The following is a 25,549-nucleotide window of genomic DNA, read 5'->3' as shown; positions in this document are numbered from 1 at the left end:
CGCCGGCGCCAGACGTCGGGCATACAGAATTAAACCATTGTTGTTGGCTGCATATGCACTAGAGAAACAAATCCATCGACGTTATAACTAATAGACTCTATATTTTATTATCATAATAATTAATTAATGTAACTAAATTTATTAAATATACCTTTCTAAAAAATATCTATTAATGAATTTTAAACAGTATTTTTTATTAATACTATTTAAAATTTATTATTACTTAAAAATATATAACTAAAAAATTAAATTACCTATATACATTAGTTAATTATATGTTAATATGTGCTTATAATAATCAATTATAAACTTCTAGAGTTTAATTTTTAGAAGTAGCTCTATGAATACATTTACCACAAACTATAATTTATTAAACAGAACATTGGCGTTGTGAAACCGACTAAATAAACTGACTAAATGCATTAGATAATAATTTAGTTGTTTTAATAAAAAAAGTAATTTGTTAATGAAAACGTTGCAAAATAAAATTAGCCTTTTTTGAACTGTAATTATTAATTTTCTAGAAAAAAAATCTGCTATATACAATATATCTAACCAATTTATAGAAACAGTTGAAAGCAAAATGAACTGTCAATTGCAAGAACATTACAAAGTTTTGATGTCCATTAAAAAAATTATGTATTCACATTGCCACATTATATAGTGACGCTTTTACGCAAGTAAAATATACCAAAGAACTGCGATAATCTGGAAATTCTATAGGTTGTTAACTAAAACTAATAAGAATTAAAAAAATATAACAGTTAGTATATTAGAAAATTACTTGTGTAAAAATATGATTGGCAGTAAATATTAACAACAGTAATTATATTAAGTATAAGGATACTAAAAAAAATTATATTATATAATAATAAAAAAAAATAAATTATATAATAATAAAATATGACTTTTTGATTAATTTCACTGATTTATTGGTATAACATTAATATAAGAGAATAAATTTATATAATAAATTATTCAAAGTGATCCTAATAGAAACCAACATAGGCAATTTGTTATTTAGTTATCTATTCTGTATTTCTGATTATTAATAATTCTAAGAACTGCGCGTTATGCAGAGAATTATATTTTATATTTGACTACCTTCAACAAAAATTAAACTTTTTAAGTATTTAACATCCAAAAACAATGATTATAGATAGTAGTCAATGTAAGCAATAATTACTGATTTTCTAGTTATAGCTATTAATACCGTATGATCGAATAAAAACGGCGTCAGCGATGGCTATGAAATGAAGATCGCTGTCATTTTATATGTAAAATTATATGGGAAATGTCATCGATTGTCATTTCCAAGCCAACTGAACGCCTTTTTTTTCGATCATACGGTATTATTGTAAAGTTGTGCATTATTTAAATAAACAAATATTTTTTTGGCATATTGAAATAACTAAACAAAATATTAATTATCGATAAGAGTAGATTTTTAATTAAAAAAAAAATAATTAACTTAATAAAAAATACAAGTAACCCTCATTTATAGAGAATCGAGATTACCACTATACAAAAAATATCTTTAGATACTATACAAGCAGCATTACGAACATTTTAAATGAAATTCAAAGCATGATTTTAGATATGATGGATAAATTATCATCTATATAATATTTTCTGCAGTTTAATGACATTTTTAAAGTCTAAAGTTTGTCCAGATTATCAAAGTTTTACAACAGTACCAAAATAAAAATAGACCTCTATAGACAAAATACACAAAACCAACCTTTTTATATATGGTGAAAGAGCAAGAGGATTTTTTGTTGAATCCTGTTGAAGATGAGGAGGAGCAAGAGGGCGGCAACAGAAGCAGCAAAAATAAATACCTGCATGAAAAAATACTATAAGTAACAAGTATTTCTATAAGATATTTAAGAACTGTAAAATCTAAATATATAAGATATTTAAATTTTATTACTAAAAGAATTTTTATAATACTGTAAAACTCTAAGGACAAAGGACAGCTTTCAAATACCGTAGAGATATAAAAATACTAAAACGTAGAGGGCAAAGACAGCCGCGATTTCTTTATTTTTTTTCATACTGCATACATCTTTTTCGTCTTTTATTATTGCCTTTCCGTGTTTTTTATTATATCTCTAGTAAATATAAAGGTTGCGGGGCGCTACTTTCACTGGTACGCCAACAATAGCATCAATATGGCACCGTGTAAATAAATATCTATATCACTGACATGAAGAAGTGTTTAATGGTGCCAATGTCATGGCAGTGGTACTGTTCCAGTGACACTTGCGCAAGCTACTGGATACGTAAAAATCAGTCTTAAGTATAAAATTTAAAATGTTTCTTACTTTTAAGGAGAATGCAGGTAGCTCTATCAATTTGTTCTGTTCAATCTGTTCCATTAACATATGGGAGGTTAACCGAGTCATAGAAATATGCAGAATATGTATTGTAATCATACTGTAATATACCCTAACATCAAATAAATTAATAAGTATTGGCTCTATTATACCCTAAAATGTTTTTCAAACAGTTAATAACAACTTAATTACAAAAATAAATGTAATCATACAAATCATTAAACTATTCACATAAGGCCAGTTATTTAGTGTTAAGAAAAATAAATAAAATTATAAACTTACATATGTAACAGAACGTTGCCTCTTCCAGATTGATTCATGAGATAGGACAAGCTATTTTTACAGCTGCTACATTGTAAGATATGAGAGGACAGACCAGTCTTTAGGCCATATTGCAATACTTCCTAAAATAAAAAAATAAATAAAATTTCTAGCTCATCATCGTTTAAATCGTATGATCGAAAAAAAAACGGCGTCCAGTTGGCTGGGAAATGAACATCGATGACATTTCCCATATAAATTTACATATAAAATGACAGCGCATTCCATAGCCATCGCTGACGCCGTTTTTTGTCGATCATACGGTATATGTTTTAAATGAAATTGGCAATAGTAGATAGAAACCAGAGTTTTATCGTATGCCTCACATACATAATAAAATAATATTCAAAATATCTAAATTTAATCAAGACAATTTTTCCAAAGATTAAATTTAAACTTACATATTTTTACAAGCAAATTCCTGATGCATTTTCTTCAAAATGTCAATAATAAAAAAGTTTATCCTCTTGTAAAGACAATCCGAGGACATACTGCATATACATAATAAAGAATTTGGATAATAAAAAAAGTTAGATTGGAAAATAAATTTTAGATCAATGAAATAATTTTGCAAAGCAATTTACCCCAACTCAATCAATTTATCAGTTACTTTACAGGGTGAGTCTTAAATAAGTGTAAATATTTTTAGGGGTAGTATATTTTGATCTGAGAAACACGTTCAATTGAATTTTATGGAAAAATTTTTGCAATAATTATTGTTCTTAGTTTTTAGTTTAAAAATATAAGTTCTTGATAATTTATCAACATAGATAGTAGATTAAATTTACAAAAAAGAAATTCCAGAAAAGATCCAGGTGGTTCTCAATATTTAAGCAAAAAATCATTTTTTTTTAATTTTCAAAGTAAAATAACACGGTTTTAGACTTATTTGAAAAACTCGAAAAGAACGAATATATTTCTTTTATCGAAATCTACACCAGCCCTGAAAATATTTGCACTTATTTAAGAATCACCCTATATAATTTCGGCAGATATTAAAGTTTTAAAGATATTAAAGTTAGTTTAAAATAATTATAATGCAAAGGCTTGTAAATTTTCATAAAATAGCATATTATATGAGTATTAACAAACAGAATAATAATATGGTCTTTTTTAGGATGTAATATTAGAATAATCACAAATAATAAGTATAAAATTTATTATAAACTTACCACCATATCCATATCCCTCCACCAGTATTTCTTCAGTTCTATTATGATGGTCAGTCCCATTAATAAAAGGCCAGGCATCAAGCTGCACTTGGGCATGCCGAATGCCCCAACTCCCTGGACATCGGACGATCCTCTGAACTTCGACCTTGCCTGGGAGTCTGGGAGAACCAGAAGAAGCTTTAAGACCAATCACACACGTCTTGTAATGTTTCATCTGGGATCTTCTTTGGCTTATACATGCCACAAGCTCGAATTAACCTAGAAAAATTAAAAAAATAATCAGTTTAGGATCTCGTAATAGAGAAAAATAAAATAAATTTACTTTGGTTGGTTTCTGGCTGAGCTGGGGTATGCTAGCCTCTCTATCACGAATCACTACCCATAAAAAAAGCAAATCACGTCGCGTCCGAAGTGTGGTTGCTCTGTTCTAAAGATTTGACCCATTACGATAATTGTGCCTCAGCAGTCACTCTTAATCCCAAATTAAACAGCCTCATTTGAGATATTTTTTTAATTTCCTATCCTATCGAACGACCTACCATCGGGACCCCCTACGGCCTCACCCCCTTCCTCATCATCAAATGTGTCCGTATCCCGTCCCCTACGCCCTCGAGGTGCCACGCAATACGTGCACGATAAGTCTCGTAGCTTGGGGTGGCTTGGGCATATGCTTGGGTGCCAGCAGTGCCAGGTCGTATCCGGCCGAAACTTCTAGCATTACAAGGGATCTCCATTAGAACACCCAGCTCATACAAAATTACAGGTCTCCTCTTCGGAAGAAGGAAGCGTCGCATTCTGGAGCGTCACCCTTTGCATGTAATCCGTCGGGACACCATCGGCAAAATTTTCTTATGTAAATTTCATTAACTGTCCTCGAGTTAATTAATAATATCCCTGCCGGTTCGGCCGCTAGGCGACAGTGTATGGAGTATGGTAGTATTAAATCGCGTCTGAAAAGAAAAGAAAAAATGTAAAAATAAAAAGAGAAAAATAAAATTCACTAAAGATAGTTTACATATCCCACATAAATGCCATAAAATATCGAATCAAAAAATGTGTTTATTATTAAATTAAGATTTTTTGATAGGTATTATTTTATTTATACTGTTATAGTCGTATCATATATACATATAGTACTAGCGTGTACCAGCGACTTCGTTCGCGTCGAATTAATCGTTTGTAATGGTGATGATAAAGCAAAGCAAGAATTTCCATTAACATACAAACTGGATAATATTTTTATACATTTTTAGACATTTATGTTAGACATTTATGTCAGCATGAGAAAAAACAATATGGCGATATTATTATATAACTTGGTAATATTTGAGGGGTAGTTTAATCTAGTTGGAATTTGACTTTCGAAAAATCCGTTTGCCAAAAATAAACTTTTTACGTCAAGCAGTTTAACCAGAATCGCGGTTAAGAAATTACCCAACTTTTTGGAATACCCTGTATGATTTTTTTAAAAAATTCAAAATATGTAAAAAACCAAATAAATTATGCTTGTCCAAGCGTTTTCCCGAAAGACTAACCTTTTTTTAAATAACAAATATTGTAATATTTCAGGGGCGTATTCACCATCTTGGAATTTGAGATTCGAGAAACCCCTCCTTATCGAACCTCTACACCCAACAGTCAATCCGTTTGCTAAAAATCAGCTTTAAACGTCAAGCAGTTTAAGCAGAATCGTGATTACTCATTGGTCATATTTTATGAAACACCCTGTATAAATTTGTAAAAAATCTTAATTAAATCTTAAAATATGTGTTTAAGAGTTTTTCCGAAAAACTCACCGGTTTTTAAATAAAAAATATTTTAATATTTGAGGGATAGTTTCACCCCCTTAGAATTCGAGTTTCGAAAAATCCCTTCTTATCGAACCTCTACACCTCAAAGTCAATAAATTTTCCAAAAATCAGCTTTTTACGTCAAGCGCTTTAAATAACAGGATCGTGAATAATCAATTTTTTGAAACACCCAGTATACATTTTTAAAAAATCTTAAAATATGTAAAAAACAAAATAAAATATACGTGTTTAAGCGTTTTTTTGGAAACTTGACCTTTTTTTAAATAAAAAATATTGTAATATTTGAGGGGTGGTTTCACCCTCTTGAAACTGGAATTTCGAAAAATCCCTTCTTATCGAACCTCTACACCCTAGAATCAACCTGTATGCCAAAATTGAGCTTCTTAATTACGTTGAGTGGTTTGAGCAGGATCGTGATTAATCAGTATGTCAGTCACTTAAGGATTTTATATATTAGTATAGACAAGAAAAAACATATGAAATAACTGTTATGTAAAGGATATATAAGTTAAGATTAAGTAAAAAAACATTATAAGTAAAAAAAATAACTAATAACATATATTTCAATAAGAAAAATAAATAAACATATTATTTCATATAAAAAATGAATATCACCCTATATAGCGCTGAATTAATTAGATTCATGGAGTCTAATCGTTATCGATTAGAGAATAAAAATGAAATCAAAAAATGTAGTCACATTTTGAAGAGGCTGAACATGGGCTGAACGATGTCCAAACAAGAATTTTCAAACAAGCAGACTACATCAAAATAAAATTTTTATTAAAATACACAAATATTAAACAGGTACCGAAGAATGTACAATTTCTTGGACTTTTAGAATATTTAAGTCATGATAGTTAAAAAATGCGATAAAAGTTAATGGAGATAAATATACCCGTACCCGTTACATAATAGAACGAAACTAAAGAGCATTAAAAGTTTAGAAAATTTTCAAAACACGCGCAATATTTTAAACTCTAACTCTGGATAATATCTATAATCACCCTAAAACATATCGAAAACTAAGAATTTTAGATATTATTAGGACAAGAACGCGAAGACGCCATGACGGTTACAAGACTGCAAAAAATGTTAATCGAGATATAATGAAATATAAAGCAAATATTAATTACTCACTTTTTGGAGAGGCTGAGCGATACACAAACAAGAATTTACGAATAAATAGTGTACACAAAACTCACTTTTTATCAAAAATCACAAAACTTGAAAGCCGGCGACCGGCGACGAAGAGATGCAGATCTATCAGCATTCAAAATCAACATGATCAACATGTCCCGATCCAATTTCCGGAAGTCGGGATGACATATGTGACTTGACCAATAAGAAGGAAGTATTTTAAGATAGCAAAAATCACAGCCGTCTTAGTTAAGAGGATAAAGAATAATTTATTTTAAATTTAACCAGTGGACCAAATTACTTAAAACTGGGTCAAATTAATAGGTATTTTACAATAAATGGTTTTGATTTTATTTTTTGAATAAATAAGATATTCTTATTATTTTAATGATTTATCACTTTAAAACATGAGGGTGAATAATTATTAATATACAAATGTATTTCTAAAATTTTATAAAAGGCTATTATGAATGATTTGTAACAGCAAGAGCACTTCAAAAACAGATCTTGGGGCACTCAACTCAATATTTGGTGATACTGTAGGTATGTTCGAAAAAATACGGCGTCAACTAGGCTCGGAAATGACGATAGATAATATTCGCTTTAATTTAGAAAAAAAGTTCTTAATTCTATTGTCAATTACTAGATGCAAAAGTATCTTATTCCTGTAAATTTAAAGACAAAATCAAGTTAAGAATACGAAATAGTCCTTTTATTCCAAATAAAGTTGTAAATAAAAAAAAATACAAGAGGGAATATGAAACAATTACTTGTCAAAAATTAGTATTTAGGCGCGATTCTCACTATAACCCCGCCACCGGCACGTCGAGCGTCGAGTCGCCGGCCTATCCCTACACGAGTCCTGTTATCGATATATCAGATTAAAACCATAGATCAAAACCCATTTTTAAAAATATCGATAGTTTTGAACATCTTTACTAACCTCACTCTTTTGTCTTTTATGTGTATTATCTGTGTGTATTATCTTCTGTGGATTGTTTTGTAATTTGTTGTAAGTTATAAATTCCTTGGTTTTATTATTATTAAATAAACTTTATTAAACATGTCAAAAGCGTGTATTGTATGTGGATCTAAATATAAAAAAGACACTATTTTATCTTTTCATCGGTAAGTGCACAGTACGTGTTTTGAAAACAATTTTATTAGTAGAAATCGTTTTTAGGTTCCCCAAAGGTCCGGAAATACGTAAGAAATGGTTGGATGCCATAGGAATAGAAGATATTAATGTTGGCCCTACAACTTTTGTCTGTTCCAAACATTTTAGAATTGTAGACTTTGCTGATAATATGTATCATTGGCCAAAAAAGATGCTTCTGCCTCACGCTTTTCCTCAACCCAGTGCTTGTTATAAAATACAGAAAAAGAATCTAGGTTAGTTATTATAATATGTTATCTAAGAACTTACTGGGCTTTTATATGAAGTAAATTAATTAATAATTATTAATATACAAATAAGTAAGTATCTCTAAAGTAAAATAACTATTACATTTTTTGTAGGCTCATTAGAAAAATCAGAATCAATTGAAGACACTTTTAAACAAAGTTCTGGTTCGGATGTGGAATCTTATGAGTCTCCTTCAAGTACGAGCACTGATCCTCTTGTCAAAGAGGAATATGGTATGTCATAAGTTCATATAGAAAATTAATATTATTACTAGGGACATTAAATATGAATAACATTGATTTTTATTATGTAGTTTCAATAAATATATTTCTTTTATGATTATCATTTCAAATTTTAGATTTAACAATAGAGGAACCAACAATAAGTGAGGATATAATGCCAACAGTTATTACTATCTGTACAGAACCATGCACTAGTAATGGCACTTATACAAATTCATTCATGCAACGTGATTATAGTAAGTGATTTTTAAAATACCTTATGATCGAATAAAAACGGCGTCAGCGATGGCTATGAAATGAAGATCGCTGTCATTTTATATGTAAATTTATATAGGAAATGTCATCGATCGTCATTTCCAAGCCAACTGGACGCCGTTTTTATTCGATCATACGGTATTTATACTAATAACCAGTATAAATCAAACAGCTATTCTGTTTAAATTTTATATAACTTCTTTGTTGGTTCAAAAAATTTGTTTACAAGTAAACAGCCAACTATTGCCATATTCTGTAAGCCAATAGAGAAGAAATTTCCTGTCTGTTGTATGATATTTTTAGGATATACATTGTTTCCAAAAGCATTGGACGCAAGTATGGAGAAAATAATTATTTTAGTTTCGTCAGAAATTTTGTGAGATGTTGCGTTTGCGTGTTGTCAAACTTTCAATATTCTAGTCAAAATTCAAATATTTTATTTGGTATATGGGGGAGTTTCAAATTTATAAAATTCGATCAAGAATTAAGCTGTGAAAAGTTTTGATTTTCACTATCTTGCGCGCACCATCGTTCTTTTTTCCTCCATTACAATATTCACACGTCAGTCGCATAATAAAAAAAAATCGGCGTCAAAGTTGGCTGGGGAATGACAACCGATGGTAATTTTTAATGTTAATTTAAAAGAATAATGGAGAGTACGTTAAAAGAATAATGGAGAGTGTGTCTGGGGTTTGACCACCCAAATTATCATCGATTGTTACTCCCAGCCGTCTTTGACGCCGTTTTTTTCGATCGTATGAGATCGCTGTTGATGAGGAAGGAGAGACGACTTGAGTAGACATATAGATTGTTTTTATATACTTCTTAACCATGGTAAACCCCACCTAAAAAAAGAAAACATTTACTGGAGAACGGCTATTTTTGTGTAAAAACTAATTTCTTACGAAAAGATACCAATCAAAACAAGAAAATATCATTGACGATGAATTTATGACTGAACGGATACTGAATCGAGACGGACGGCTAAGCCGTCGACGAAGTGAATGTCGTGTGTGAATAAAATGTCCGTTGAAATGAACGGCAACAATATATTTCTATCGAAAATGAGACTGTTTGACGGAAAGGAACTGAGACGTGACTGACATGTGTGAATAGACCTTAACAGTTGTTTGCGGCAAGAATTTAATCTTTTATTTATGTAACGTAACTGCAAGAAATGCTTTTCCAATTTAAAGTTTTCCTCTTTTATATATTTCTCAAGAACGTGATTTCAAGGCCACTCCAGAGCACTGGAAATTAGTAGTAGAATATTTAGAGAAATATCCCATCTTATTAAAATCAAAATTCGAAAAATATTTCGATGGTGATCGCGCAGATGAAGAGGTAATATGGAATGAGTTAGTGAATAAACTAAATTCGTTGGGAATGGGAACGAGATCAGGAGAGAAGTGGCAACAAGTAATTTTTGTCCCATAATTAATCTAACAAAGTTTTAATTATAACAACTTTAATAGACTATTGGGCGGTGGAAATCAAAAATCAAAGCTAAAGCTGCTGCATTGTGGTTGGAAATGGAGAGGAGTGGGGATAACCCGGTTCAGTCTCCACCTCTAACTGATACAGAAGAAAAACTCCTAAATTTATTAGATTGGAAGTCAGTGACGGAGGAGTCTGTAAACATGGAATTAAGACCGGTAAGTTTTAATTAAAATCTATGTTATGTATTTTATGTGTAAATAATTGTAATATAAACATATTATTACATCATGTTTGTAGGTACATAGAATCCTTAAGGATAGAATTAAAAAAATGTTGATTTTATCCTCGACGCCAATGTGAAATTTATATTTTAAAATGCCTGTTTTTTATACTTCTAACTAGTTCATAATTATTGTTGTGTTGGTAAAATGTAGTGCCAGTTTCAGGCTGAAGAGCGTGATTTCAAAACCACTCCAGAGCACTGGAAATTAGTAGTACAATATTTAGAGCAATATCCCATCCTATTAAAATCAAAATTCGAAAAAAATTTTGATCGTAATCGCGCAGATCAAAAGGCAATATGGAATAAGTTGGTGGATCATCTAAATTCGTTGGGAATGGGAACGAGATCAGGGGAAAAGTGGCAACAAGTAATTTTTGCCCCATAACCAATCTAATAAAATTTTAATTATAACAACTTTAATAGGCTATTGGACGCTGGAAATCTAAAATTAAAGCCAAAGCTGCTGCATTTTGGTTGGAAGTGAAGAGGAGTGGGGATAATCTGGTGCAATCTCCACCTCTAACTGATACAGAAGAAAAACTTCTACGTTTATTAGGCTGGAAGTCGATGACGGATAATGAAAACACGGAATTAAGAATAGTAAGTTTTAATCGATGAGTAAATAATTGATTATTTTTTATATTTTTAACTATATTGTCATTTGTGTGTAGAATATAGGTGCAAATGCATTAGCTACACCTGCCAGTTTCAAACTAGAAGAACCTCGGCAAAGCTACTTAGGTAAAGGTAAAAGAATTAATTTATCTGCCAGAGACGAGGTACCATTAAAAAAGAAAAGAAAAATAATATCAAGAAAAGCAAGGCGGCTTGTTTACCAAAACAGAATGCATGGACAGTTAATGAAAAAATTATCGGGTATTGATAAAAATTTGGCTGTTATGGCAGCAGCCATTACAGATATAAGTAATAGTATTAAGAGGGTTGTTGACCATGTTACCAAAAATGGAAATAATTAGATTTGGTTTGATTTTTTAGAAATATTTATTTAGTTTTTTTTTTATTTAATTACAATTATGTAGCGGCAAACTTCAAGATCAATAGTAATACTCATCAAACAAATGTATATGGCACAATTTAAGATATGGGAGAGCAGAAAAATCTTGTGTTGATCAACGTATTTTTGATGAAGATCACGGGTCAAATGTTAATAATAAATTAATCATCAATCTTAAAATTAATTAATCAGGCAATTAGATGCTTATGAGAGCATCAAAATGAATAAATGTAAAGACAGTATGAACCGAGATAGTGGTCCTATTCCTTCTAGTTCTCTGTTCCTATTGCTCTAGTCTCGGTAATTTGTAAATAATAATTTAGTTAACTATTCGACAAACATATATTTTATTTAAATATAATATTAATTGATTGATTTTTTTACTACCTATGTTATGCTGTAGGTTATAATTTTCTATTTCTAAGATACTGTATATACTACATTGCTGAATACTGAATTGAAATATATTTTTGTGATAGTTAGATTTTTCTTTAAATAATGTCTATACCTTTGTGGTGGATTCATGTCTCCAAAAAAGTCTTCTGGGTATTTTGCCATTTGCACTGTAAGCTACAAAAAAATTTACAAAATAAAATAGTTATTTTTTGTAAACACCGCTGCGTTAATCCAACGGAGACCAACTTGTCAGCGATATTTTACTAATAAAACAAATTTGCCTAACAGACAAAAAATGTTTAATGTTTCAGGAAGTATATAGGCAAATGGAAAAAAATTGGCAAATTTGTTTTATTAGTAAAATATCCCTGACAAGTTGGTCTCCGTTGGATTAACGCAGCGGTGTTTACAATAATAACTATTTTATTTTGTAGATTTTCTTACACTGCAAGTGGCGAAGTACGAAGAAGACTTAGTTTTTTCATTGTTACATACTTAGTAGGTTATTTATTTCTGTAACTACCGAAAGTGTGCAATTTTAAAAACTGCCTATAAATTTACACAGGAAACTGCCTTACGTGTGCGTAGGATAAACTTAACATAAAAAATGCGAACTAAAAAATATAACAAAATCTTCTTGAAAGACAAGACATTTCTAGAAATTTACTCTATTGCTTACAGAATTTCGCTGCTAGTGGCCTTTGTGACAATTTACAAAAAATAACTATTTTAAAAATGTATATGTTTAATTTTTAGCAAACTTTCCATTAACACCTAAATATATTGGTAATTTACGGGTAGAACATTTTTCTACTCCTGAACAAACAAAAAGAAGTATTGAATTTATCAAAGATGCGTTTAACAACAAAACTAAAAAAATAAGACTTTTAAGAGTGCAAAAAGACAGACTTGAAAAACGTATTGGGACAATTAAAGTGCTATTCCAAGATATGATTAAAATGAACTTAGTACCACAGGAAGCATATAAGGAGCTAATGGTAAGATTGTTTTTATTGTTTCTTGGATAATTTTAGTCTAATTTTGCTTTGAACTTTTCAGAAACTTTAAAAATTAAGTTCTATTGATGTGTTAGAAAAAACCTTAAGTTTTATATGTGCACAAAGGAGAATTTTGCTTTATTTATTGCATAATAAATGTATTATTACAACCTAATAAATGTATTATTACAACCTAATACATGTATTATTGCAACCTAATAAATGTAATATTATTAGGTATTGTATCTGTATTCCTACTAATTTGTTATATATTTGTAATGACCAAATCAAGGTAAATCTGGACACATAGCCACTAAAAGTGCATAAATCAAAATAAATAATGTTCTCTTTACGCGATAAGTCATTACAATAAATAATTTATTATAATGACTTATCGACAATTATTATTATACAATAATAACAATACACTTAATGACAATTATTGTACAAAAATATAATATATTATATTTATGTATAAATTGACCTTATAGTACATTTGTTACGATAAGTATGAAAGTTTTAATAAATACATTATATATAAAAAATAAGGATAAGAAGTAGTACCTGTTGTGACACTAAAACATTACCCATTTTTTGGTGGTAATTTTGTAGGAAATCTGAAATAAAAAAGATGTAATTAAAATATATTTTCTGTAAAAAAGGATATAAAATAAATAAATAACTGAATGTTATGTGTATAATATTTATATTAAGTTAATTTGGGACACAGAAAAAAAATATTGAATAAATATATTCAATACAAGTTATAAGGTTACAATAAACAAGTTAATAAAAATAATAAATTGAAAATAAATTAGTTAAAAAAGTTAAACTGCATTTATATCCTTCCCAATCCTTCCAAAATTTAACAAACCCTTTTAAGAAACTGGCGAATGCGCCAGTAAAGAGAGACATCTATTAGCAATTACCGTAATTTAAAAATTTACAATTTCAGGCTTATTACGAATTTCAATTTTTAGGATCTTTTAGATCTTTAAGGTAATTATTGACAATTGACATTGACATTTCAGAGATGTTGTGACGTTTTGATTTTTGACATTTTTGATTGTTATTCAATGTTAAAAGGGAAAATATTCTTACTATTGTTTATAATTTAATTTTAATATCTTCAAAACCATGAGCAAAAAGTCGGGTTTAGATATCGAACTTGCACCTTTAAGATCGCTAGACGATTTTCTTTTACAAGGAGCTGTATTTCAACTACCAAATTATAGGGATCTGGGAAAATGGGCCTTCCGAGTCACTAACAATTTATTATATTATCAAACGAATTACTTCTTGTTAGGTCTCGTTATGTTTGTTATTGTTGGGTAAGCTAGGCGACTTATTTTAAGAACCCATTTTCACATTCTTTTTTCTTTTATAGGATTATTCATCCTGTTAAGGTAATATGCGGTGGCTTAGTAATGTTGCTAAGTTTTGGAACATTTATATACATCAATTCTGAAAAGGAATACGCAGCTCAGTTAAAAGTGAAACACCCCATATTGTCTTTGCTCACTATCTTTGTAACATTATGCATCGTAGCATATATGTTCCAAAGTGTTTTGGTGTTCTCTCTCGGAATTTTATTACCAGTGGCAGGTATTAAATTTATACAACTTACTGAAATACAATCATAATGTTTATTTCAATTAATTTTAGTAACATTTATTCATGCCTCATTGAGACTACGAAACATTAAAAATAAATTAGCTAATCAAGTGGAAGGGTTAGGGCTAAAGAAAACCCCAATGGGTCTTTTCCTTGATGAAATGCTGTATGAATAAGGATTTGCTCATACTTGTTTTTTTCAGAGAAATTACTATCACCTCCAAAGATAATTAAACTAAACTCTTGTCAGTTTTAGCTTAAAGCATGTTTAAATCCAGTTTATTTTGTGATAATACTTGTTATTATGTAATAAGCTATATATGTATAATCTTAGTCATAAGTGTTTTTGTATTACTTTAAAAATCTTATTAGCTCATATTGAAATATTTTTAATAAAGTTTTTAAAATTAATTACAATAAAGAATAAAAATAAAATTCAATACCTTATTTATTCCAATTTTCTTGTATTGCTCGGTCAATTACAATAACATAAGTACAATTGACTAGATCAAGTAATAAAATTATCAGTTATTTCAGTAGGTACCAATTATACTGAAATATCACTCTTATATTTGATGGGCGTCGGCCTATACTTTTTCTTCTCGTTATTTATTGTTGGAATAGCAGGTGCATGTAAATATGGACTAGCACTAAACCTATGTCCAGCAATATCGACTTCATATACCGCATTTTTTGAAAGAATGTAATCGTTTGTGACTATCTTATCACCATCTTTAGCGGGTTTCCTAATAAATCCCAAACCAATCAATTTGTTCGCTGAAAATCCAAATCTAAAAGAAGGAAAAGAGTTATAATCATTCTCTAAACTTCAAGTGCAAATATAAGTTTTACTGAATAGAATACAGTTAAACTAATCTAATTTAATGAAAAATTTATACCTATAAGAAAATAAAGCTAATTTATATAAATTAAGTTCTATAACACACTTAATTTATTATGGAAAATTTTCCAATTCTTGAGCAATATATTTTTAAATCATTATTGAAAAATTATAATTAATGAACAACATGCAAGTCAATCTTCTAAAGTTAAAGTAACTAAGAAAAAATTTCACATGGCTAGTTTTTTATACTATAATAATATCTTACTACCCAGCAGATGTGACAGTCCCAACAAATTCATTGTTCCTATACACAGGCTCTCCACCCCAAGGCCATATGTCCACATCTGGATCTATATTATTGAAATGGAAGAACACCAACTGCTTTTGGACACCCTTTTCCTTTTGCCTTTGCAAAGCAGCTTTTCCTATGAAATTTTCTTTCTAAAATGTTAAATTAGCGAAATAATAAATCTCAATTGATACTAAAACTATACTTTCTCTATCTTGACGCTCCAGCCATTGCCAGCTTCAAATGGTGTGGTGAAACTGCTAAGCTCTTCAGCCCAGAATGGGATAAATCTTTCAATTCTCATAAATCTTTGTGTCATAACACCAACGTCTCGAACACCATAGTCTCTCCCAACCTGGTAATATAGGTAATTTATACAGAGTGTGGGATAAAGTTTTCAACAAATGGGAAAACTTTTTATTACCCATTACACTTTTTATTATTTCATTTTGCAGTTTGAATTTTAACTAACTTAGTAATAAAACTTTTCCCATTTGATGTTAATTCTAGCATACCCTGTATAAATAATTTTTCAGTATTCTTTACTAATAAGGCTAATACTTACTGACATTAATTTATAGTATACATGCAAGGCATATTCAGATGGGATGTAGAGGCAATACCCTGGTTCTCCAGTATGTGTAAATGACATAACCATTACGTCTGATGCATATCCTATATTGACTTTCATATAGGAAAAGGGAGCAACATTTAAGTCACTATTTGATAATTCGCTTAATAATTTTACTGCCTTGGGCCCAACAACATTTAGTACAGTATACATTGAAGTGACGTCATTTAAATGAACAGCAGCTTTGAATGGCAAATTTCTCTTCATCCATTCATAAACCCTGGTTTGCTGACTTGTAGGAGAAACCATAAAATAACTTAAAAGTAAGGGATATTTTAGAATAGATTATTCCTAGTTGACGGACTTTTCTTATTGGCGTTACCTGTTAGGAGACTGCCTAACAAGCATACAATCATTCTCGTAACCACCTCTAACATTCTGCATACCAGTGTGAACAATGGAGCCTACAGGAATATCTATATCATTCGAACATATTCTTTGAAGATATTCTACTACCTCATTCCCTGATGACTTAAAAAAATAAAAGTATATATGTCGGCGTCAAATCTCATATCAGATTGTCTTTCAGGAATACAAATGCAAGGGTCCATGGTAAAAACTTGATAAACGCCAATTTCTTAATTTTAGGATTTTACAATGTTTTAGTAGGTCTAACTGGTTCCTACAATATGTATAAAATATGCAGGGCAATAAGTTGGTTAAATCCTATGATATATGCCTAGTAAAAATAAAGAATACACGGAAAGAACCTGATAACCGCCAGACGTCCAGTGCTCTACTGTAAAATTAGCAAAATCGCGCTTATCATGTTTTTCCGCTGGACCCTTCATATGTAAAACATATGTTTATCTAAGAATTTTTATTCTTAATCTCAGTGTAAGAGCAATAGGGTCAAGAGTAAAAAAAAATAATCAACTACATTCTCACTCACTTTATGGTTGTTATACCCTTGTTATACCTTAATTTCAACTTTAGAGAAAGATGACATGTCTATAATTCCAACTCCTTCTATGCACGCAACATATTCCTCCTTCATGAAATCAAAGAAGTGCGGCTTAAAAAATGTACCCTGGGGCATTTCTCGTTTTGGTTCACCTCCTAAAGAAGAGAATATCAAGAGCTAACGTTAAATTGGCAAAAAATGTGTAAAAAATTACTTTTATAAGTAGAATCAAAATACAAAGCTCGTTCGTACGCCATTTTGATGCCAAAAACGGCTCCTCTAGTTTCTAAAACGCTGTATAATGGAGAACATCTTAATTCCCTTGCGTATTTATATTCACACTGAAATGGATACAGTATTGAATAGTGCCTAAGACAAATTTAAGATTGGAATGAAAAGAAATTAACTGACGATTATAAAAACAACATACTTGCCTACAATTTCTTTGATTCTTTGTTTTAAATAATGCCTACCATTATGCACATTTAAAAATCTCTGTAGGATAAAAGGCAGCAAGTCTTGTTTTGGCTCTCCTTCAATTATCCAGTCTGCTACCGCTTTACCTATGCCACCTGCGCCCTAAAGGAAACATTTTACAACAGTGATATTGAAACACCATATACCTAACTCAAAAAAAAAAACGGCGTCTAGCTCGCTTGGAAATGACGATCAATGATATTCTTCATATAATTTAAGGATTTAAGGAAGGAGTCTAATTCTATTTTTACAGTAATGTAAAAATAGAATTAGACAATTTAACAACAAGAATTAGAAAAATTTTTACATTAATTTATTAGTGTTATCTTTAAGTTTAAAAACTTTTAAATCTATTTATAATAATCTTTAGGAAATTATTTACTTTTATTAGAAATATGTTTATTTAACAATTTTAACAAAATAATTAGAATGTCAAAACCGCAATTTAAGTCAATCATATTGAAGTATCATTGCTGAATATATTTTTTATATAATTATATATTTCTTATATATTACTTTATTATTTCTTATATTATTAAATTTTATGAATAAACTGACAGCGATCTTCACTTGTAAGCTAAATATGACGCCGTTTATTTCGATCATACAGTGTAATGATTATAATTAAAATATTACTTGAAGTGAATTGCCATTCATTCCACATGCCACAAAGTAATTTTTTACTTCTGGCGCTTCACCTAAAATCCACCTTCCATCGGGAGTGAAGTTATCAGGAGAATTGACGACTTTGGGACTGGAACAACTTTTTAAAATAGGAAAACGAGACACTGCATTTTCCCAAAGGGGTTCTATAAAATAAGAACATACAAATACATAAGTACATCTCAATAAAATCATTAGCAATTAATTTATTACAGTAATCCAATTTCTATAAACCGTTCATTTATACCACACAATCGAAAAAAACAAGCGTCAAAGATGGTCGAGAACTGACAATCAATAACAATTTTGTTGAGGTCAACCCCTAGACGTCATTTACTTGGCCCGTACCACAGACTCCCATACTCCTTTAATTTTAAATAGCACTAAATGCCAGTTGGCCTTAAGAAGGTTGTAATTTATTTTTATATTGAGTAAAAATATTTTTTTGGAAATAGATTTGTGTGTCTGGAAACGTTTTCTATCCTTTTCTAATCTTTCTACAATTATGTTGACCAGTTTTATGGCAATTTTTAGTAAACGATGCTACAGATTGACCTCGCCAAAATGATCATTCATTATCATTCCTAAACCGTCTGTGACCCCGTTTTTTTCGATCATACGGTATTATATTTTATGAAGTGAACTTTATGTAATAAACATTCTTACCAATATGTTTTAAATCTACATTAATATGTTTTTCCCAGTCTTTAGGCACTTTGCCTTTCTCAAAAGCCGGTTTAGCTTCTGGCTCAAACCAACCAATCATTAAACCATTGTTATACTCTCTTGCGTAAGTGTGGCTATCATAGTCTCTTACTATAGGAAGGGTTTCATTCATTTTCTGTGATAATGTACCTATATAATTAAAACAGATTATTTTTTTGGATATTATATTGATATAATTTTCAAACCTGTCACAGCATAAAAGTGCTCAGCTGGATAAGCTGGAATACGAACTTTCGGATTACATTGTAGTCCTAACTCCCTAGCCCACATTCCGGCACAGTTTATAAAGTATTCGCAGTTAATAACGCCTAAAATAGACAAGAAATATTTTATTAGAAATTACAAAATGCTAGGACCCAGTTAAAAGTATATAATTTTATTTTCACACCTTTGTCAGTCTCGACTCCGTAGACACAAGAATTATTTGTAAAAACTTGTTGCACGGTCGTATTTTCAATATAGGTTGCTCCACCTTGTCGGGCCAATAAAGCCAAAACATCGCAAATAGATTTGGGATCAATAACAGCATCTTCAGGAACATAAACTGCACCTGGATAAAACAAAACATAAAAACCGGTAAGAATTATGCCGTATTATAATAATTAATTGTATATAACAAAAAAATGACAGCTATCTTCATTTCCAAACAATCTCCGACATTTTTTTCAATCATATGGTACATTGACCCTTGAATTTGATAAACATAAATTACAAGAAAGAATATTTACCTTCTATATCATCCGTTTTAATATAAGGATGTAGTTCTTGTACTTCTTTACGATTAAGAAATACACAATTTAAACCTGATGGAGTATTATATGCAACTCTTCTTTTGAGAGCAATGAGCCGGTCTTTGGTTTGGGCAAGATTTAAGCTTCCACACTGTCTCATTCCAACATCGTAACCCATATTTTGTAACTCTTTATACAAACTGATGCTATACCTTAATAAGAAATAGATAACAACATTTATTAAGCAGAATAATTAAGCAAAGGTCTTACCAAATGACATTTCGATGAGCTATTGGTTTAAAAAGGCCCAAAATTCCTGAACCGAAATGAGAAGACCCGCTACCAATTTTATCCTGTTCAACTACGACGACGTCTTTCCAACCACTTTTAACCAAATGATATGCCACTGAATTAGCTACCACTCCAGCGCCGGCTATTACAACTTGAGCTTGCGAGGGAAAATTATTAGTCGAGTATTCTTGAATTCTGGATAAACTGGGTAACGTCTTTGTACCACAGTGTCTTAAGTAACATTGCAATAACATTATTACTAATTATCACTTTGTTTAATACTGTTATTTAAGAGAACTTTTTGTTACATATTATTTTAAATATATATTTAAACGACATAGAATTTATAGCGCACACTTTCGTGCAGTTGGATGTTAAGTTTTTTCATCGGCCTTTTTGTTTATGAAATCAAATTATTCCAAAAATAGAAAAATAACATATATATAGACCTATATTGTTTTCTACAGATCAAGAATTTAAAGGTTAGAATTTTATTATGACATTTTATTATTTAAAAAACACGAGAGGGAGATAAGAGATAAGTGATATGTTCGAAACAAGGATAAAACCAATTTTTTCAGAGGGACATTTCTATATGCAACCAGATATACAGAGTCTTAGAGAACAACATTACGGGGGAGCGTCAAATAGTAATCCTGATTAAAAAAAATGTGATTTTGAGATACCATTTATTGAAAAAGAATGAGTTACATTTATATTACAACCTTTCATCAGGTACATGAACGTAAAAAAAAACAGTTTTAAACAGTAATTTCGTCAGTAAAACGACTTTTATCATCTAAATTAATAACAATAGAATGCGTTCTTGCGTGACCCGACATTAAATGCCTGCCGTTACTGTCAGTACTAGTTTTCTTTTTATCACTTTTTGGATATGTCGTTGAGCTAGTTTGATCAATATCCGTCTCACTCATTTTTTTAGACGTTTCGGATTTGTCGTTATCGCTTTTCTTATCGACGCCGTTGAGAGGTGTGCCGTTGGAGTTCTTCTCGATGTTGGCTTCGCTGCTAGCCTTTTTCTCTTTGCTAAATGAGATGCTTTCGCGTTGGATTTCAATAAAGGACTCGTCCTGAAGTTCTATGACTGATTTGTCGCCAGATAGAGACACACTGCTGTTGCTTCTTATGATGAAAGACGATTTTTCGTTTTCGTTTTCATTTTCGATGTCGATTTCGTTGTCGGTGTCACACATCCGAGCTGCGTCCTGCATTGCGTTGATTTTCGAAGCTAAATGCCTGTTCCCAACGCGCATATTCCTTTCTTTTAATAGTTCGAGTTGGGTGTAAAGTCTTAGGAACTCTTCTTGAATATCTTGTTCGGAGTATTTTGAGTAAATTATTTCCTGTCCCGCCACAGACGAGTTTCCGCTCGAGTATAGGCATGGCTCTTTACGTCTTCCCAGCAGGAACTTCGATGGCGTCTTATATACCATGCTCGAACTATCTTCCTGTTGTTTTCCTTTGTTTTTGATAACCATTATTAGCTATAAAAAGAAAATTTGTATAAGAGATACTATTTATCTGCAAAAATACTTTATACAACCTCTCAAAAAATAAATACTCCTTTTTTTTATTAAACACGAAACAGAAAAATAAATATATATTTTCTAAAGGAATCCTTTCTGCTCAAAGCTTGTTTTATATATTTCTTGGAGAATTTTTAGATTCGAATGTAATTTAAATTACACACTCCAAAGTCTGAGGGTTATTGTTACATCTTTAGGGTAACAGGTAGAATATTTGAATATCTAATGAAACGGAAGTAGTTCAAAAGACTCTTGTCCTGCAAGATTATCTCAAAAGCTGCTTGATCTAGATAGAATAAATAGTTCTATTAAAAAAATTACAATAAATTAGTAAATTTGATTTTCACTTTATGTGGAAACTTGCATTTCAGATTAAAATTGAATTAGATATTTAAAACTAGCGTATATTTGAATTTTCAATTATGAACTGTGCCTATATTTAAATTTGCATAATTAAGATAAAAAATTAGAATTAAAATTAGGTTATTAAATTAAATTAAATGAATTCAAATAAGATTAGAATTAAAATAGAATTATTAATTGAAATAAGAATTAAATTATATATTTATTTGAGAAATTAACATAGGCAAAATTCACTTTAGTTTAGATCTTGTTAAATTTACTTAGACACAGGACAAAATTTATTGTGCTAATAATAAGTAAGTAATCATTTTGAAAATAGATAAAAAAGAAAGATATAATTTACTATAATAACTATCTATACAGGGCGAGTCTTAAATAAGTGCGAATTTTCAGGGCTGGTAGATCTCGATAAAAGAAATATATTTTCTCTTTATGGTTTTTCAAATAACTCCAAAATAACGGAGTTATTTTATTTTGAAAATTCCAAAAAAAAAATGATTTTTTATTTAAATTTTAAGCAGATTTTTCTTTCTTGTAAATTTAATCTACTCCCTATATTGCTATATTATCAAGAAATTGATTGTTTTTTAACTAAAATCTAAAAAAAAATCCAAAATTTTTTTCGAAAAATTCTAAATTTTCAAAATTTTTTTTGCGGAAAAAACCTCCTAATCGTGTTTCTGGGGTCGAAATATAACACCCCTAAAAATATTTGCATATATTTAAGACTCATCCTGTATATCTCATTTATAAGACTGTATAAAAATATATCCAGTATGTTCATATGGTCCTATACAGGGTGTCCCAGAAATAAGTGCAAGTATTTTAAGGGGTGGTAGATCTCGAAAAAAGAAACATATTTTCTCTCTATCGTTTTTCAAATAAGTCCAAAATAACGGAGTTATTTTACTTTGAAAATTTCCAAAAAAAAATATTTTTTCCTAAAATTTTGAGAACCATTGGATCTTTTCTGGATTTTCTTTCTTGTAAATTTAATCTAATACTTATGTTGCCATATTATCAAGAAATTATGTTTTTTAAATAAAAACTAAAAAAAAATCCAAAAAATTTCGAATTTTCAAAATTTTTTTTTCGCGAAAAAAACCTCAGGCGTGTTTCTGGGGTTGAACTATACTACCAGTTAAAATACTTGCACTTATTTCTAGGACACCCTGTATAATAAGGATAATACTAAATAGTATATGATAATAAATAAAATAAGAAATCAGTTATTATTTTCGTCTTTTATAAGTGCAGTATAAAACTAATTATGTTTACCACTTAATTATTAGCTCTTTTTATATTTTCTATTAAATTTTGATAAACTGGAAAATGTATATAAATTTAACACCGAAAATTGGTAAGCGAAATGCCCCATGCGAGGTCTTAAGAAACTAAATAGTCTGGCAGAGACAGAATGATGTAACGTTAATCTCTATACTAGACTACACCAGGCTCAAGGGAAATGAAATGGCTCATGCTCTATAAACTGCTCTTGGGGTCACTAAAATACAACACTATCTCGTATATAAAAAGGAAGTACTGTCGCATATATAAAGCGCATAGTTCTAAGCCAGTAATATTGTTGTTTCCTCAAAGTAAATTCTTGTAAAAGTTTCCTCAGCTACAGACTTAAGGAGAAAGATAAATTTAACGAAGCCGCACACCTCAAGAACGATATTTCATCAAAGGTATCTTTTGTAATTGTGCATTCTGCATGAAAGCGAGCTTAAAATAGTTAAGTACATAGGAACTCTCATTGTGAAACCACGATATCGTTAAGAGATTTAAACGTTTCTACAGGATGTTAGGGACTAGACAAGGCAGGACTAATGCACATGTCATATTAAACGAAAAATAAATTGAATTACATAAATGGCTGTGTATATAGGTAATCTCATCTACCCTTGTTAAATTTAGATTTGTATAGTTTAAATTTGTATATCTTGTTAATGTCTTTATTACAAGACCTTCGCATACCTTTCGAAATCGACCTTTTGCTATATAATTGTGAACGTGGGCCAATAATGTCGGATTTAATTGAAGTAATATATTTAAAGGGGATTGTTCTCTGGAGTATCTTAATTTTAGATAGTCTAGGGCACGCATAATTGTTTGGAAGTTTATTGAAGGACGGAAAACTTATTTCTGCCTTAAGAAATTACATACTTTGGCATTATGTACTTGCAATTTGAGGTATTGAGAAGTCCCATAACATCTTCTAACCGTACAATTACTAAGATTACATTCGGATTTATTTTATGCTAACATGGTTAACAAGTGTTTTGGTGTATTGTGATGAATTAGCGTTTTATTTTACTCGTACAATTACTATTGTAAGATTAAGTTATTATTGTATTACTGCCAGTGGCGGATCCACGTGGGGGGCCTCAGGGGCTCAAGCACCCCCCTCTCTCTCCACGAGGTTCAGTCATATAATTCTATATTATTAATTTATTATGTCAGAAACGACTCCGATGTATGTACTTTGAGTAAAGTTTTGTGTTTTTCTTTAATTACTACTGGCTTAGAGACAAACCGGATAGACATTTTATTTTAGTTTTAACCATTTCTAATGTCTATTTTCACTTGAAGGGAACGGTTATACTGTACCTTGCTTCCAAATATTAGTACCAGCAATAAAGTAACACTTAATTGAGTATGAACGAAATAGATGATGTACATCAAATCCGGATTGGCTGGTTTCCTTAGGAAAAATCTGAAAAAGAACATTCGACTTTAATTAAAAGTGTATCGATAGCTTTAATAAAGTTTAAGTAAAGAAAATCTAGGAAATAGGGGAGTCCAATTCGAGCTTCCGCTTTTATTTTGCCCTGCTCTCTTTCAAGCCCTCGCGTTAGCTTGTTTTTCTTTTCTGAGCAAATTGCAGGTATCAAAAGTTTCGAACTATGCAGATTTGATACTTCAACGTTACTCTAGAATATGCACTTTTAATAAATTTAACTAACTAGATGAAAAACGATAGGAAGTTAAACAAAGAGATTTTACTGTAGATTTTTTTTAAGATATCAAATATTCGGTCAGGAAAGTTATCGGAAATAAAAATAATAAAAAATAAGGTGTTCCAAAAAAACATGTGCCATCTTTCCTCACCTAAAAATAATATTTATTTTTCATATCAGCATAGGTTCGATCCTGCTTTGTTTTGTAGCTACAGAGTGTTAAAGTTCTTTTTTTTCATTTATTATAATTTTTTTTAAGTGCACATTTTGACACACAGCTACTATAAGTATACATATTTTAATGATATAAAAGTGTCGATAGATTCACCAGGGATGTTCATATGGGTTATCACGGGAATATGTTTCTAAAAAATGTACACCATTGAGTTTTCTCTCTAATTAACACAATAATTGTGTAGGCCGTTTAATGTCGATTAAAACTTGTTTCTTAATATTGTGTCGATTTCAATCTCCTTGATGACATAAAAGCAATTTTATTAATCTGCCTTAATGCAAACCTTTAAATTTTTTTAATGTCATTAACTGACCAAAGTGTTAAATAAGTATTCATTGATTCCTTATCAAAAAAAAAAATGAAAAAAAGTTCCTATAAACATGGGTGCAGGTCCTTTAAACAAATGCATAGTTCTAAAGATACAGGATCTTAAACCTTTATAAAAGTTTTTTGT

The 25,549-nt window shown here is 30.2% G+C and overlaps 5 protein-coding genes across 10 annotated transcripts in view; 2 read left to right on the top strand and 3 right to left on the bottom strand.

Annotated features, from left to right (window-relative positions):
- Window positions 1–1,419: 1,419 nt before the first annotated feature.
- On the bottom strand, window positions 1,420–7,751 carry LOC115882464. 3 transcript variants are annotated; one of them, XM_030900535.1, is made up of 6 exons: window positions 7,727–7,751; window positions 4,155–4,782; window positions 3,833–4,090; window positions 2,622–2,743; window positions 2,328–2,451; window positions 1,420–1,841 (listed from the first exon to the last, which is right to left on the bottom strand). In XM_030900535.1, the coding sequence occupies exons 3-6, from the start codon at window positions 3,926–3,928 to the stop codon at window positions 1,746–1,748; spliced, it is 438 nt and encodes a 145-aa protein (XP_030756395.1). In that variant the 5' UTR covers window positions 3,929–4,090; window positions 4,155–4,782; window positions 7,727–7,751; the 3' UTR covers window positions 1,420–1,745. The 3 variants fall into 3 exon arrangements, with proteins under 3 accessions (XP_030756395.1, XP_030756394.1, XP_030756393.1); XM_030900534.1 differs by lacking the exon at window positions 7,727–7,751 and adding an exon at window positions 6,849–6,963; XM_030900533.1 differs by lacking the exon at window positions 7,727–7,751 and adding an exon at window positions 6,784–6,940.
- LOC115882462 lies at window positions 7,736–11,902 on the top strand. 2 transcript variants are annotated; one of them, XM_030900531.1, is made up of 9 exons: window positions 7,736–7,911; window positions 7,967–8,175; window positions 8,302–8,421; window positions 8,547–8,666; window positions 9,908–10,104; window positions 10,161–10,340; window positions 10,572–10,775; window positions 10,832–11,008; window positions 11,080–11,902. In XM_030900531.1, exons 1-9 carry the CDS (start codon window positions 7,847–7,849, stop codon window positions 11,383–11,385), a joined length of 1,578 nt encoding a protein of 525 aa, XP_030756391.1. In that variant the 5' UTR covers window positions 7,736–7,846; the 3' UTR covers window positions 11,386–11,902. The 2 variants fall into 2 exon arrangements, with proteins under 2 accessions (XP_030756391.1, XP_030756390.1); XM_030900530.1 differs by having other exon boundaries at window positions 10,566–10,775.
- Window positions 11,903–12,890: 988 nt separating this feature from the next.
- Window positions 12,891–20,479, bottom strand: LOC115882461 (pyruvate dehydrogenase phosphatase regulatory subunit, mitochondrial-like). Of its 2 annotated transcripts, XM_030900527.1 has the most exons (15): window positions 19,967–20,479; window positions 19,694–19,908; window positions 19,354–19,515; window positions 19,151–19,273; window positions 18,906–19,094; window positions 18,213–18,385; window positions 17,530–17,678; window positions 17,314–17,468; window positions 17,115–17,254; window positions 16,518–16,666; window positions 16,130–16,451; window positions 15,770–15,919; window positions 15,544–15,716; window positions 14,875–15,222; window positions 12,891–13,434 (listed from the first exon to the last, which is right to left on the bottom strand). In XM_030900527.1, exons 1-14 carry the CDS (start codon window positions 20,239–20,241, stop codon window positions 14,979–14,981), a joined length of 2,619 nt encoding a protein of 872 aa, XP_030756387.1. In that variant the 5' UTR covers window positions 20,242–20,479; the 3' UTR covers window positions 12,891–13,434; window positions 14,875–14,978. The 2 variants fall into 2 exon arrangements, with proteins under 2 accessions (XP_030756387.1, XP_030756388.1); XM_030900528.1 differs by lacking the exon at window positions 12,891–13,434 and having other exon boundaries at window positions 15,089–15,222; window positions 15,541–15,716.
- On the top strand, window positions 13,828–14,868 carry LOC115882463 (PRA1 family protein 3). The gene is made up of 3 exons (XM_030900532.1): window positions 13,828–14,148; window positions 14,205–14,422; window positions 14,483–14,868. The coding sequence occupies exons 1-3, from the start codon at window positions 13,955–13,957 to the stop codon at window positions 14,605–14,607; spliced, it is 537 nt and encodes a 178-aa protein (XP_030756392.1). The 5' UTR covers window positions 13,828–13,954; the 3' UTR covers window positions 14,608–14,868.
- A 201-nt stretch (window positions 20,480–20,680) lies between the features above and the next one.
- LOC115882458 (probable G-protein coupled receptor CG31760) overlaps window positions 20,681–25,549 on the bottom strand; it is a 216,307-nt gene continuing 211,438 nt past the window's right edge. For both annotated transcript variants that reach the window (XM_030900525.1, XM_030900526.1), the window contains exons 10-11: window positions 24,511–24,616; window positions 20,681–21,492 (exon numbers count right to left, since the gene is read on the bottom strand). In XM_030900525.1, the coding sequence (XP_030756385.1) occupies window positions 20,749–21,492; window positions 24,511–24,616 (850 nt within the window). In that variant the 3' untranslated portion in view covers window positions 20,681–20,748. The remainder of the gene's footprint in view (window positions 21,493–24,510; window positions 24,617–25,549) is intronic.

The sequence above is a fragment of the Sitophilus oryzae genome, unplaced genomic scaffold, assembly GCF_002938485.1.
Source record: "Sitophilus oryzae breed Bouriz unplaced genomic scaffold, Soryzae_2.0 scaffold_177_pilon_pilon, whole genome shotgun sequence".
Lineage (NCBI taxonomy): Eukaryota > Metazoa > Arthropoda > Insecta > Coleoptera > Curculionidae > Sitophilus > Sitophilus oryzae.
This window is presented reverse-complemented; position numbering and strand designations above follow the sequence as displayed.